Here is a 14,892-nt window from a genome sequence, read left to right on the forward strand (position 1 = left end):
TTTGGTGCCTTATTTTAATTAGATTGCAATCTTGGGTATCATAAATCAATATCATATATCACTTTCAAGATCCAAATAGCTAGAACTCATTACAGGTAAATTGTAAAAAATATTTCATTGAATAGTATGAATTAGTGTTGTTTCAAGTGAATTTAATACAGTTAAAGAATTAGCTTGCTTTGGAAACTCCGGTTGTCTCACCTATGGGTCTATTTAATTAAATATTTCAGTTACTTGTATTTGCTAACTGACTTCCCAGATTATTTCAATTCAGTTTATTCTAATGACTAGGTGCAGAAAAAAGCTAATAAAATCAATGAAGATCTCCTTAATGATGGGGTTACAGAAGAAAAAGGAATTTGGGAATCAATTACAAGGTACCTGATTTGTTTACAATTTGATCCTTCTAAATAATTTATCATTGTATTATTTGTAGTTTGCTGTGTCCTCTGAAGTTATAAATATGGTGAAAGATACAGGGTTGTCTCTAAAGAGTTTGTATTCCAAAAGGCAAGAGTGTCAATAATGTCCTAGGTGATATGGGACAGATGTTAAAGGATAGACATATTTTCATATATTCCAATGTTTTTCCAGATGTCTCGGCCAGTATTTTCCACCAGTGTGCCTTTTGCATTCCCATGACATGGAATCAATCTCAGTCTAAGAATCTGTGCTGGGAGAAAAGAAAAACTCATCAAATAATACTTATGTATCAAATTGAGATTTTAAAACATACTATTATATTGCAATAATCATTTCTGTGTATTATCAGACAGTTTATGAAAGTTCAATTAGATATGTATTAAAATTTGAATTTAAATAAGTTGGATTTGTTTTAAAACTTCTATATCAACTTAAGTTGTGGTTAGACTAGTTGAGGTCTCAACAATAGGAAGCCCACCAAGGTTACATTCCGGGAAAAGGATTGTTACTTTAAATTGCCAATTGCTGAAATCAAAAGTGAGACCTTATAAAGGGGAATAAGGCAAAATGCCTCATTTATTGATTACATGAAGTAGATACATAAGCTTGGAGACACCAGTCATACAAACAGACATATACAAGAATAAATACAAGCAGACATAGACCGACATATACACAAAACCACTCCAGTAAGATGTTATAGTTACTAGCAGAAGTTACTCAGTGTCAGTACTGGATGGCCAGTCCAGGCTTATTGAGGGTGATATGAACGGAGACAGATGTGTCTGTGCTCCAGGAGGTTGCAAAGAGTGGATTCCCCATCTTGGCTTGTCTGCATCTCACTTTTATAGGGTTTCAAGTCTTTGCATTGGGGTTTTTCCATGCTCAGTTTTTAATTAGAGGCTGTTTCTTCTGGTTATCTCAACTTGAGGTCATTCCAGTAAAGTTGGTATCTCCGTTGATATCTCTGCCTTGAAGCATTGTGCCCTTGAAGTATTGTGTAGTCGGTATCTTTGCCTTGAAGCATTGTGGAGTTCAAATGGCAGGATAAGCAAAATTCCTTCTTCTTCTTACTATCGTCTTTGTACCTGATCACAAATGAGTTCTTCAGCCATCCGTTAATTAACTTAATTAGTTTACTGTGTGGTAACTTATACATTGGAGTCTTGTTGCTTACACAATCAGTTAAATCTTCTTATGTTTCATGCAAATAGTTACCATTCTTTCACCATTCACCCTCTCACACAAATACATACACAGGGCATATGAAGTTCATTTACTTATGTCAAGCAGGGAACAAGCACAAAATAGAGTTTTGTTCATAAAATGATAGAGGCTTATCAATTCAGTACTATTATCATTTAAGCATAATAATTAATGTGCAAAAATTGATACTACAGGATGTTATGATGGTGGACTTCTTGGTCATAAATAGTATTTCTCAAACAGTTTCCAGATGTGCATCTGAAACTACCAAGTGCTTATGGTTAAATATAATTTGCTGAATTGGGAACTGAGTGTGCAAATTCACTGAGGAAAAAATAGCTGGAGCACAGAGAATAATTTAAATTCCTTCACAAACTAACCATGATATCTTGCATATGGTGGTCTATGCTGAAGAACTCAGGTGCCACTTTGAGATCTAGGGCATAAACTTCCAGAGAACACAACACTTATCTTCAGACTCATCAGATGAGGGACAACCATTCTCATAGGCGACTGGTAGGGGGTGCACGTGCCCCCCCAGATGGCTGACACTGACACTGTCGGTAGGGCTGGTGTACCCCCTGACAGGGCCACTGCCGTCGGCGGTTTCTGCAGATGCCCCCCCTCCAGATACAGGAGGCACCAGTCACTCATGGCCATTCTCATACTGCTACAGGTAGCAAGACTGTCTGTGACAAAGTTTTCAAAGAAAAATAATTTTCAAAGGAAAACTGCTCCAACTTTAAACTGTGGAAGAAGCAGTATTAAAGTTGGGAGTCATTTTGATACATTTATATTATTCCACTCCTTTACACACAATTACAGTATAACAGTTGCTGCCCTTTTGAAACTTTCCTGTTTTAAAGGGCTTTAAATGTACATGTGTCCACATCCACAGGTTTTTGTGGGAAAGTCTAATTATCAATACTGTGTGGGTGCCTGTACATGAGCCCAGAGGCTGCTCTGATGTGCTGTAGTTACATTGCATTGGAGCAGACTCAATAAAGTCTGCTGGAGCATGGTGATTACCATACACCAGCCAACCTCCGTGTCTTATGTATCAGCATCCTTATGCTTCAACATGGTAGTGGGGCGCTTTATCTAGAGCTTGTTTGACAAGCATTAGCTAAAGCGCTTCCACCACCATGTTGAAGTGCGGGGATGCTGATACATGAGATGCTCCAGGCAGAACCACACTAAATTAAAGTCCCCCCCACCTTGTTGGCACTGGATTTAAGACCCAGATGCCTTTTTCCAGGTGGACCCAAACCCTCAGACTGACCACAACCTTTCCATTCAATAATGGGCAAATGTTATTGATACACAGTGCTAGCAGATGAGAATAATGCAAACAATTCTATACCTACTAGTCCTAGAGCTGTCATTAGAGGGAAAGGGTACATCTGGCCAGTATGTGAGCTTCACTCTGAGGTTCTCTCTTGAATATCATGTGCCAGCAGCCTGGAGGTCAGAGGCCGAACCCTCCCCTGCCCTCCTTTGGGGTGGGTGAGACAGGCTAGTGGGATGCCCTCTGTCCATAGTAGCCTTGGGTTCCCATGCTGCTCTGAAATCCTTCTTTTTGTATTCTTTTCTTCTTCTGATGACTCTTCATCTCAGGCATTGTTGATTGGTCTCTCTATGGCTGTCACACTGTCCACATTCTGTCCTGTCAGCATATTGCTTTGTTTCACAAACCCGTCACATGCACACATCCTAATTTGGTCTCTTCCCCAAAACCAGAAATTCCAAGGGCTCTGGAGCTGGGCACTGTGACCTGGTGCCACCTTATCTCAGGTTATGGAACAGTGTGGTACATGTCTAAATACCATTTTCTAGTCATCATACCACACTCCCGGAGCACATGTAAAAATGCCCTGTGTTTGTGTTTTATCTCTTCACCTTGCCACATATTTAAGAAAGCAAGGAATTCTATATATATAATCCCAACCATGACAACTGGCTAATTTGGAGTAAGTGGCCTGAATGGGTGAACAACTTGATACAAATAATTTTTGGAACTCCTTGGTGACTAGGGTTCATAGACAACAGAGCAAAATCCATTCTTGATCCTTTTCAAAACACAAAATTCATAGGGGCTATTCTAGACTTCACAGTGGTGAAATCTTAGTTGCTGCACAAGTTTCCTCACTAAGCCTTGTTTATCAGCTCCAGACATACCTAGAACCTTCTGTTAGGGCTTATGTCAAATTCATGGGACATATGAACACCTGGACCTGTGTACTGCAATTTGCTGGACTTGACCTATGCTCCATGCAAGGGTGGTTTAAATCAGTGTATTTGTCTGGCACATAAAACATAAATGTGGTGTGCATGCTTCCTCAGAAAGGACCATCAACACCTGTGCAGCAATGTGCCACTCTCTCCACTTCCCACAGGACACTGGTGACAGGTATATCTGTACTAGACTAGTGAGCACATCTTTAGACTCAGTGCTTCTGATCTCTCCAAGAAACCTGCCATAAGTAACTTGAAGATGAGTGCTGTTTGACTAGGTTGCACAGCTTTTCTGTCTGGTATTCTTGGGTGTTACAGTACAAGTAATATTAGACACTCCATTAGTGCATTATATCAACATTCAAGGAGGTAGATGTTCACAGACCTCTGCCAAGAGGCAGGCCACATTCGGTTCATCATGTATCACATCTCTTTTATGGTTTTATATCTCCCATCTCTTCAAAGCTTCTTAATGGATCATCTCAATTGGCAGTACTTGGACAGTTGTGAATGGTCACTTAAGGACCTTATCCTAGAAGATGTCTTACAAATGGAAACACCCAGTATTAGATCTGTTTGTATTCGAGAACAAGAAATGTCTCAAATTCTGTTGCAAAGGGAAAGCTAACACAAGATCCCTGTCAGATGAATTTATATTCTTGTTCTTAGTCTAGTCTGTAAGACTTGTGGGTATATATTACAATCTTCTTAATACTGAAAGTCTTCAAGAAGATAGGTAGGACTCATCCCTAACAATACAAATAGCAGGAGCATGGACCAGACAATGTTGGTACTGCACCTAATGAATCTGTAAGTACATCTGTAAATCATTGCTCTGACAAAAGTAGCTGTGAATTAGGCCTGTGCAAAGCAGCTAGTATTCACTTCTGATTTGGATTCGGCTGATTCAGGGGACAGTGATTTGATTTGGTGATTCAAATCGCTGTCCTGAATCAATTCAGCCAAATCTGATTCGGAGATTAGGCCACCACCAAATCAGCCAAATCTTCAAATCAAACAGGCCCCATCCCCCACCTGTTCTCCCAGCCCCATCAATGGCTGCCCCACCTGGCCCCAGCATCCCGGCTCTTTAAAAAAATAAATAAATAAATAAAAAAAGCCAGATGCTGCCAGGCAGGGAATGATTCCTGCTGCCCCCCACTGCCCTGTACTGCATGGGGGGCTCTGCCACAAGCCCCAAGAAGCCCCAATGGACGTTTCACCAGCCAGTGAGTGCGGGGCTTTTTTTGTTGTTGCTTAAAGAGCTGGGACCTGGGGCTGGGCAGGGCAGCCATTGACAGGCCTCAGAGAGCGAATGGGGTTTGAGGAGCACTCGGGGGACTGGGGCAGCAGACAGGGGATGGGGCCTGGTGGGGGTCCCCCCATAGTTCCCCCTCCCTCAGTGCCCCCATCCCCTACTTACTGGCACAGAGCCCGGATGCAGCTCCCTGTGGCAGTGAGTAGGAACTGCCTGAATCTCTGAAGCTCTCTGAATCGATTCAGAGAGCTTTGAATTGATTCAGACCATTTTATTGGTCTCCCAATTTGATTCACATTCGGAGGTTTGGCCACCGAATCAGGCCGAGTCTCCTCTGAATTGAATCAGCACCTGAAGCTTTGCACAGCCTTACTGTGAATCATACAAACCCACTCAAGTCCCCAAACTAGATTTAGCTTTCCTCTATCTTTTGCCCTGAATTCTGGATGACTAATAGCCACAGAAAGACCCTGTTCCTTAGTAGTTTGAAACATTCAAGTCTACAGTAGAAACAAGTTCTCTAGCTAAATTGAAGAGGTTTTCTATTTGGGTGATAGAAAATCACCTAACTCCTTTGAAAATGCTGCTAACTAGTATGTTGTATTACCTGATTTCCATGAAGTATTTGACTATTTCATCAGCTTTGTAAGAGGAGATCTGGTAGTTATGTTTTATCCCCCTCAGCCAAAGGCCACATTACCTTCCCTTATCCAACAGTCACTGTGCTTCTCAAAGAAGTCTTCAAATTTTCTCACTGGTTGGAGAAACTGCAATCCTGCAATATTTTAATAGGGTTCCTTTAAGCCTTTGAAAACCTGCTTTTTGTACCATTTGTCCAGGAACCCCATGCTGGACATGTATTTTTAAAGTGTTTCAAGAGACACTTAAACAGAAGAAAAATATTTTCCTTTATTTATGTTAACCAGAAGAGATGAATGACTACTTTATACCAGGGGTTGGTAAACTACAACCTGCAGGCTGGTTCTAGCTGGAGCTATTTGATCGGGATCACAAACATGGGACTTTAGTCACTTTCCTCTGCCACCATTTGAAGAAGTGTCACAGGTCCTCTCCCTGTACCACTATGGGGAAAAGCAGCTGGTTCCTACCTCTGACCCAAACTGGGTCAGTCTGGCCTGCAGCCTTACAAGGTTGCTGATCACTGCTTTACATAATTACCCAAAAAGACGAAGTAAGTTTAAGGCCTCTCCTAATGTTATGTCTAAAACGGTTTCTAACTTTCATCTCTAGTTAAGTGATCCACCTCTTTTCTTTCCTAAAGCTTGTTTTAGGGAAGCCAAACTTGACACTTAAATACTTAAATATTATTACGATTCTTTTTTATTATCTTAATTAAAGAAAACTTTCAGGGATTCTTCTAGATCATCTCTTGGTACTAATGTAGCTGGCAAAATAAAAAGTCAACAGATCTTAAGCCAAAAACTATATAAAATAGGTCTTGGACCTTTTCAGAATTATTCTGTAGCCTACTTGGACTAACCTGGGCAGTCTGCTGCTTCATTGTGATGTCTTAATCTCTTGCAGCCATTGTTTTAATAGACTCTGGGCATCTACCTTAAGGATATCTCACTGTTTGTGAATCACCAGTCACTCAAAAAAAGACTGGGTATTAATCATGCGTTGCCTGCATGTGTTTTAAAACTCTGTTTCCCTTATACTGTGGAGTTCTTGTCAGATCTGAATCCTGTTTTATTAAAGGAAGTGGAGAGTGGTTGCATCCATTACTCCCTTTTTATGTTTTCATTTACTGAGCTCTTTGAGGACATGAAGGGCCAGGTACAGGCCCAACAGAACCTGATATTAAAAAAAAAAGAACCTAGTACAGTGGTATCGAACTCATCCAGCCCAGCAGGCCAAATGAAGGACATGGGACTGTTCTGTGGGCTGGATTGAGCCTATAGACCAGCCCCTTGCACTGGAGCCAGCATACAGAGGTTGTCCAGCATAGGTACTTCATGCAGTATGTGCTCTGGACCAGCTCTATGTGTGTGTAGTATGGACTAGCCTCAGCCCAGGGCTCGTGCACAAAGCCAGCACAGGGCATGTGCTGTTATAAGATGCCCACGTTGGACCAACCCTGTACACTGGCTCCAGTGCATGGGACCAGTCTGTGGGCCCAATCCAGATTGGCCCCAGATCCAGTGTTAAGGACTGGCTTGATGTAGGCACCACATGTAGCATGTACCCCTGACTGGCCCTCTATGCCAGGTCCAGCCTTGTACATATCTGAGACTTCTGGGCTAGATATTAGGGCTTCATGGGTCAGATCCAGCCTACAGGCCATATCTTTGACAATCTTGATTTAGTGTAACATTATGGGGTTTATGGAAGTGCAAGTGGAATGTATCTTAAAGAACCACTGTTATGAAAATGCAAAAGGAAGTGACATTTTTCTTTGTATATAATCAAATTTCTTTTGATTCTTCTGTGTTATAACCTTGCTATTAACCTAGGTTTTATGTGGAATGTATTTTTGGTCCTTTTCCATAGTTACACAGGCTCTAATAGATTATTATTTTTAAAGTTTTTCAGGAGGAATTCAAACAGAAGAAAAAGAGAGGAAAAATTATTCTCTAAATATTTTTTCAGTTGCCTCAGGTCATTTATATGAACGCTTCTTAAGGTAATTAAAACAAAGTAAGAATTTAATATAAGCACTGTAAATGTTCATCGTAAGTTGTCAGGAAGCATAGCTTTTAAAAAAATAATAAACTAATGTATAGAAACTCTCATGCAGTAAGGTGTAATTATTGAGTTACCCAAGTTCTAATTAAGCTATTATATAGTATTGTTCAAAAACATTCTTCTTGTTTGTAAATATATATCTATCTTTTTTAATGCTTTTTATGAGAGCAAATGCTAAGCCTGAATATAAAAGATCACATTTACTCCTCATATAGGCATATAGAACTCCACTGGCTTAATTAACATTTGCTTATGGTGAAGTTTCACATTATGTGTAGACCATACTAAATCCATGAAATGTTAAGTGGTGTTAAAATTAGAACATGCTGTGAGCCATTGCATGTTAAGGATTAATACTGTTTCTTGCCTGCACAGCTCTGACTTTCTACTAGAGAGCTGGTGAGCAGGGATGTGGTTAGGAGCTCCAACATTATGGCTCTATCCCTGCTCAGAGGGGTAGGAAATACTGGTAGCAGTGCTTCTTGGGATGCTAGAGGACTACAAATTGATCTCCATGGAATGGAGTGCCCTTAGAATGGCCTAAGTGTAATGTGTAACTTCAACCTTACATTGCTGAGTTTGATCCACAGTGTATTGCCTATCCACCATGACACCGATGTATCATAGTATTTAGGTATTCGTGATTCATAGATTTAATATTTCCTCATTGCTCTGAAAGAAGAATTATAATGTGGTGTATCAAACTGCTTAATCTGATTTGTTCAAAACTTGAAATGTTTTGAGTGCCCTCATTTCACTTCGAAGCTGTTTTGAAGCCTTCTGTTTCATTTTGATTTCGCTGTTTTGAGCTCAAAACTCATCGAAACAGCTTCAAAACAAAACACCTGGCAAAATTTCACAAAGCCCTACTGTATATCCATTGTAGGGCTTGAAAATTGAACACTCAGTTGTGTATCCTTCTTGTGGTGTTACAAAAATAGCCAAAGTGCTACAAAAATGACAGAAGCACTACCAAAATATTCCTGAATGAAAAAGGAACTTCTCTGTAGCTCTGTGTTTTGTAGTGCCACATGTAATGTTTGAAGAGTGCACTTCAGTCTCTCAGTTGCCCCAGGATCCCAAATGGGGAGAGAGACAGTGGGCTGGACAGATAACGAGTGCAGCCTGGGCGCTGAACGGTTGCCAGGGTTGGGGATGCAGGGAATAGAGAAAGAAGCCCCTGCCCCTGACTGCAGGCTGTAGCAGGCTCAATAACAGCCTACCATTCCAGGAGCTCGTGATCAGTGAACATGGGACCCAGACCTAGTGGGCAAGGTTGGGGAAGGGAAATGGCCTGCCTTGTCCCCTGAAAGTTACTTACAGCCTATCCATTCCCCCTTCCCCATGGTAAGGAACTGTCAGGAACCAATGTTGCTGTTGATAAGCTTGCTTGGTCCCCCTTCCCTACTGGGAGAGAGGACAGACTGTCAGTGAACAGTTGGCAGAGCAATCAGAGCTGCAGGGCTGAGTAACCCCTTATTGACCCGTAGATGGAGAGTACACCTTTGCAGTGACTTTGTTACCCAGATCAGGAGCTCCAGCTGTGGGGCTCTGGACATCTGTACACCCCTCTTACCACTATATTTCTGTTACAGCGCTTCTGTTACAAAGACATCTAAACATGGCCCTGGAGCATCATTTCCTAGGTTTTTCTGTACAGACTGGGTCATGGGCTCCAGTACCCTCTACATATCAGTTATTCCTAACCACCAGATCTAACTGGAGTCCAGACACCTGCAGTTCTTTCCTTCAAAAGTCTTTGACCAGTGGTGTACAATAACCCAAGATAGCTTCCTTAAAGCTAAAGTTGTATTTATTTTGCATTTAGGAGAAAAAGAAATGTAAAATAATAGTCTGTAATGCATGCTATCTTCTAATGCTAAACTCAGTAGGCCTAACTTCTTTACATATCTCCTGGGGTGCTGGGTATCTTCATTCAGTGGTTCTCAGTCTTTTTTGTACCAGGACCCATTTGCAAAGATGGATGGCTTGTCCTGACCCACATCCCCCTGGCCCTGCTGGTGCCTGACCCACAATGCCCTACTCTCCTCTGCCCTGCTGCAGCCTTGGTACCTGGTCATCTTCCCAGAGTGCCAGCAGGCACCTGCCCTCCACACACACCCATCCCCTCTGTATGTGTGCACACACATGCACACACACACACACTGCCTCTACACCTCAACAGTCCCCAATCCCTGGCCCTCCAACCCCCACTCCCCATATACTTACCTTTATCCAGCTGCTGGAGCTGCTCCCACAACCCTGCCTGGCTGCATACTGGCCACATCCCAAGCAAGCCCTTGCAGCCTGGAACAGTGCCAGCCTGCAAGGGGAAACCCATGCTTTCACATGTGTTTCTGGTATTTGCTTGTGACCCTTTGAAATATTCTTGTGACCCACTTTTGGGTCATGATCTATGGTCTGAGAAATGCTGTCTTACTTTGCTTCCCCAGGTAATTGCTCTTGAAAAAGCATTCCTTTTAAATCGAGCATAATTCTTTTGATCCTCTACATTCATGAGTCATTTTCTGGCATGGTCTCTTAACAACCCTCAAGTGTTTGCAAAAGAATAGCATAACTTGTGAATCATCCTTTTTCTTTTATGCTTGTTTTTTCTTATAGCTTTCTATTAAACTAGATCAATATATTAATACAATAACCCATGCCAATAGGCATACAGTATTTGCAATGTATTATAGAGCATTTCTAGTTCTGCCATGCATTGGGAGAGTACCTGTTAGCAAAACATTTTTTAATATTGTTTAAACATTGTTTCTTTTAAACTGGTATAAAAATATGGTTTAGCTTGGGGTGGGTAATTATGTCAGGTGAAGGGCTACTTAGGGAGTTTTGGTGAGCTGTTGTAGGCCAAGGGGCAGGAGTACAGTTGAGCCTATGTGGCTCTGAACTCATCTGCCTCGCATCTACTACTAGGGCACAAGATGGAGTGTGTGGACGGGCAGGGTCTCCATGGAGACAGGCCCAGGACCTCTGTGGGCAGGGCATGCTCAGATGAGGTTTTGGGCAGGTGGGGAGCAGCATCCAGGAGCAGGATGGGCAGCTGGGGCTAGAGCCAGGGCCAGGATCTTGGAGTGGTGACAGCACAGGGCCAGGACAGAGCTGTGATCTGCTCCCCTCATGTCCTTGCAACATGTACCAGTTCCATGGAGAGTGGCCATGTCCAGCCCCTGCCCATGGAACTGGCACTCATTAGAGGGACAGTGGGATGTGGATTGCGAGACTGCCCCAGCCTCATGCCACCCTGTACTGTACCTGGTTCTCCTCTTGGCTGCATGCAGCCCAGCAGCACAGGGTAGTCCCAACAGGTTGTGATCGGCTTAACCCAAGAGTGGGGTGGAGCACACAAACATGCTCCAATTCCTGCTGTCCCTGTCCAGCACATGTGCACATGGGCAGCCCTAGTACAGCATAGCTGTGGAACAGCATTGCCTGGCAGGGCGGGGTAGCCTAATTCAGTCACTATCCATTGGGGTTGCCCCATGCTTCCAGGCCATGAGCAGCCATAGCACAAACCAGGTGCAGTGCAGAGCTGAGTTGCCTGGGCAGCAGGGCCAGGTCCCACAGTGGCAGCAGACACAATGATAGTGACAGCCAGGCAGAGTGAGCTGCCACTATGGGGGCTGTTGGGAAGTTCACTCTGACAGCTGTGCCACCCCTGTCCCACTGTGCACCCAGGGGCGGTGGGACCAGCCTCAAGCACCGTGGCCCAGGCTGCTCCCTGCACCTGAGCTGAGGGACCTGCCGTGAGGCAGATAATATCCCTTGACAGGCCGGAGAGATGTATTTTTGCCTGCTTCTGATTTAGCCACTGTAGAACTGTCTAGGACAGGGGTCAGCAACCTCACAGCAACAGTGAGCTGAACTAATATAACTTGGTCCTAAGGCAGGCTAGACTACAGCTCCCAGCATGTTGGGGTTCCAGTTCCCCTTCTAATAGGAAGTGAGGGGAGTGAGACTAAAAAATCTTAACCTCAGCCTCATGCATCTGGGAAGTGCCACAAGAGCTCTGCTGGGCCTAGAGGATCCAAGTGGTTCTGATCTGTCCAGCTTAGATCCATGAGGCACCCATGCCTCTGAGCCATGCTGAGTGGAGGGTGCACTTGATTGGCTGGGGGTCATAGACGGGGGAGCAAACTCTATATAGGAGGAAGCAGGAAGGTCTCCCCATAGCGTAGTAGGAGCAAAGAAACACCCAGGACCTGGATTTTTTGGCATGCTTAGGAGACTGGATAAGATCTCTTCACAGACCAAATCCTTCCCAAGTGCCACAGGTTAATGGTCTAGGAAAAACAGCCCTTAAATGCACTATATGATCGTGGAAGGAAAATCTTGCTTAAACTGTGCTATTAAAAAGCAATTACAAACCCTCTTGCTGCAAGATATAGCATATTAGCAGATCTTAATACTATAAAATAAAATCTAGTGATGTTTTGTTTGAAATGTGATTGCATGTATGCATGTATTTTGTTTATTATAGATATTTCTTTCCACAGAATTATGATGGTTTCTGTTCTGCGTCATACCAAGACACCAGTTAAGTTTTGGTTTCTGAAAAATTACCTCTCGCCAACATTTAAAGTAAGAGCGGCATTCCTCTTTGATTGTATTTCTGTGGTTAACAGCGCAATGTTAAAATTAATAATATCATTTTTATTTTAATATTTTATAATTAGGAAAAAACATTTAAAAACAATACCCAAATGAATTAAAATAGTATATTATGGAAACATTAATATCAGTGTTAAAAACTGCCATTATGGAAGATTATTTTTCTTGACAAACTATCTACAATAGTGCATTTTAATAGTTTCTTCTTATTTGTCAGCTTCTATCAACTTGAAACAGATTCCTTATAGACATTGCTTGAAATATCAGTAAGACTTTTTGAAAATGTCAAAGAAGCTGTATTTAAAATGCACCTGTTCTACTACATATTTTCCACAACACCAACAAGACCAAATTGTTGGGAAGCTGGGTGTATTCTAATAAAGCACAAACTAGAATGTTTGCAACTCATTAATTTCTCCCCCTCTAAGTGCTTGAGGCCATGTGTAGAAGTTCATTTTCTACTGGGAGAGTTGCTGCTCTCCCAAGAGAAATCATGAGTTTACAGATGTTAAGGATTTTTCTCCCAGATCAAAAATGACTGCTCCAGGGAAAAAATAATCTGGAGACAGACAGGGTTAAATCACTTCTGTGAGAGTTTCTCCTGTGAGACTGAATGTCTGTATGTGGTCTCTTCTCAGAGAAGCCACAGCACTTGTCCCCTGCCCCCCCCCCAGGGAGACAGTGGTTATTTGGGCTGGACTCTTCTGCTCCAGCAAAGCAGGGAGCAGCACACACCTGCTGCACATTCACCACATTATACAGACAGTCCTTGGACTTACAACACAATTGGTTCCTGAAACAACATTTCAACTTAAGATGCAATTAACTCCAAACCAATTTTCCCATAGGAAACATTATAAATGGGGGCTCCCGAACCAAGGCCCAACACCCTATTTTCACCAGAAATAACCCAGAATTTTATACTCTATCAATTATAGATGAGTAATATAGTTACATCAATGTATTTATATTGTAAATAGCAATCATATTGATTGAGAAGGACTTCTTTGAGGTGACTTTGCTGGACTTTTTGAAGGGCTCCTGGTTGGACTTTTTGAAGGGTTCTTGGCTAGAGTCTTCTCAGGAGTTTTGGCTGCAGGTTGTTCTGGAGTCTTCTCTGCTTTGCTAAAGGAAGTGTCCAAGGAAGTTTGGACAGATGTTCTCTTGTTTTGCGTGTCAATTTCTCTGTAGCAGCTGTACATGTTGGATATACCCCTATTCACTGATGCACTGCATTCAATGTCAGGGTCAAGTTCCTCAGATAGGGACATGACAGCTTTCAAATGTTGAAATGCCTCGGCCAACACTTTTGTTGCCAAGACTTTATGAGGAGGAGTCTCTACAACAGTGGGTGCATCTTCTTCCTCTGCTACTTTTTGCTGTTCATCATAAAGACTCCTAGCCTTTTCATGAATGATGCCTAAACTCACAGGAGCACAGGGTTTATCTTGATCCTCCAGCCAAATAATTAACAGCCCATAGCCCCCAGAGTGAAACCATGGCTAATCTGGCTGCTCCCCTGCGGCTCCCGCCATGGGGCGCCCAGCAGTGCCAGGCTGCACTCCGGGGGCTGTGGGCGACTACAGGAGAAGTCATGGCTCATCCAGCTGCTCCCCCCCACGGCAAGGTGGGCAGTGCTGGGCTACTCTCCAGCAGTGCTAAGAGCAGGGATATGAAAGGCCACAGCAGTGCCTCCACCCTGCACCCCCCCCCCCCAACTGGGCTGGGCAAGCAACGACAGGGCAGAGCCCCCAATCCCAGCACCTGGTGCTCAGCTCCAGCCCCGGCTGCCCCACGCAAATCCAAGGCATAGCCCCCCCCCCCGTGCCCTCCCGGACCTATGGTGCGAAGCGGCAGGAGCTGCCCCACCCCCTTCCTGCACCTCCCCACCCCCACCCTGGCTGGGCAGCACTTGCCTCAGCCCTAGCCGCAGCCCCTTCCTCACTGTGGGGGTGTTGATCTGTTTCCCCATGCCTCTTCCCCCCACCACAACAGACTTACCAGCTGGACACAGCCGTGTCGTAAAGGTAAAACCCACATTGGAACATTGAAACAGGGTGTCAATTTACAAAGGTCATAAACGCTGTTTGACATAACTCCATAAGTCGAGGACTGCCTGTACTGTGAAGCAGTCAAGGTCAGCCAGGCAGGGCTGCCCTGTGCATTGTTGCAATCTGTTGTGCAGAGCATGCTGAAATAAGCGCTCAAGTGTCCCCTGGCTTTGCAGCACTACAAGCTCTGTGCTCTTTAGGGGCTTAGCATGATTGTCTGTTCAGGTATCTCTAGGTAGGTTTTTCTATAAACTCAGGAGGATTCTTCCAGATGATTTGAACACGTGTACACAGCCTAAGTCTCAAATATTTACAGAGCTATTTACTTTTTGTATGTGTCCACTATTCATATGTCCGCATCACATCTTTAGTGCTCTTAGAGAG

General features: G+C 43.3%; 1 protein-coding gene across 5 annotated transcripts in view; it reads left to right on the top strand.

The window, feature by feature from the left end:
• The window catches only part of UGGT2 (UDP-glucose glycoprotein glucosyltransferase 2), a 226,081-nt gene that overhangs the window by 193,088 nt on the left and 18,101 nt on the right, over window positions 1-14,892 (top strand). For all 5 annotated transcript variants that reach the window (XR_002090063.2, XM_019486946.2, XM_019486945.2 and 2 more), the window contains 3 exons: window positions 292-377; window positions 7,668-7,766; window positions 12,343-12,427. Coding sequence is in view for 4 of the 5 variants with exons in the window: in XM_019486946.2 (XP_019342491.1) it covers window positions 292-377; window positions 7,668-7,766; window positions 12,343-12,427 (270 nt within the window). In the remaining variant the exon portion in view is untranslated. The remainder of the gene's footprint in view (window positions 1-291; window positions 378-7,667; window positions 7,767-12,342; window positions 12,428-14,892) is intronic.

Source organism: Alligator mississippiensis, chromosome 1, assembly GCF_030867095.1.
Source record: "Alligator mississippiensis isolate rAllMis1 chromosome 1, rAllMis1, whole genome shotgun sequence".
NCBI classification, from domain to species: Eukaryota; Metazoa; Chordata; order Crocodylia; family Alligatoridae; genus Alligator; species Alligator mississippiensis.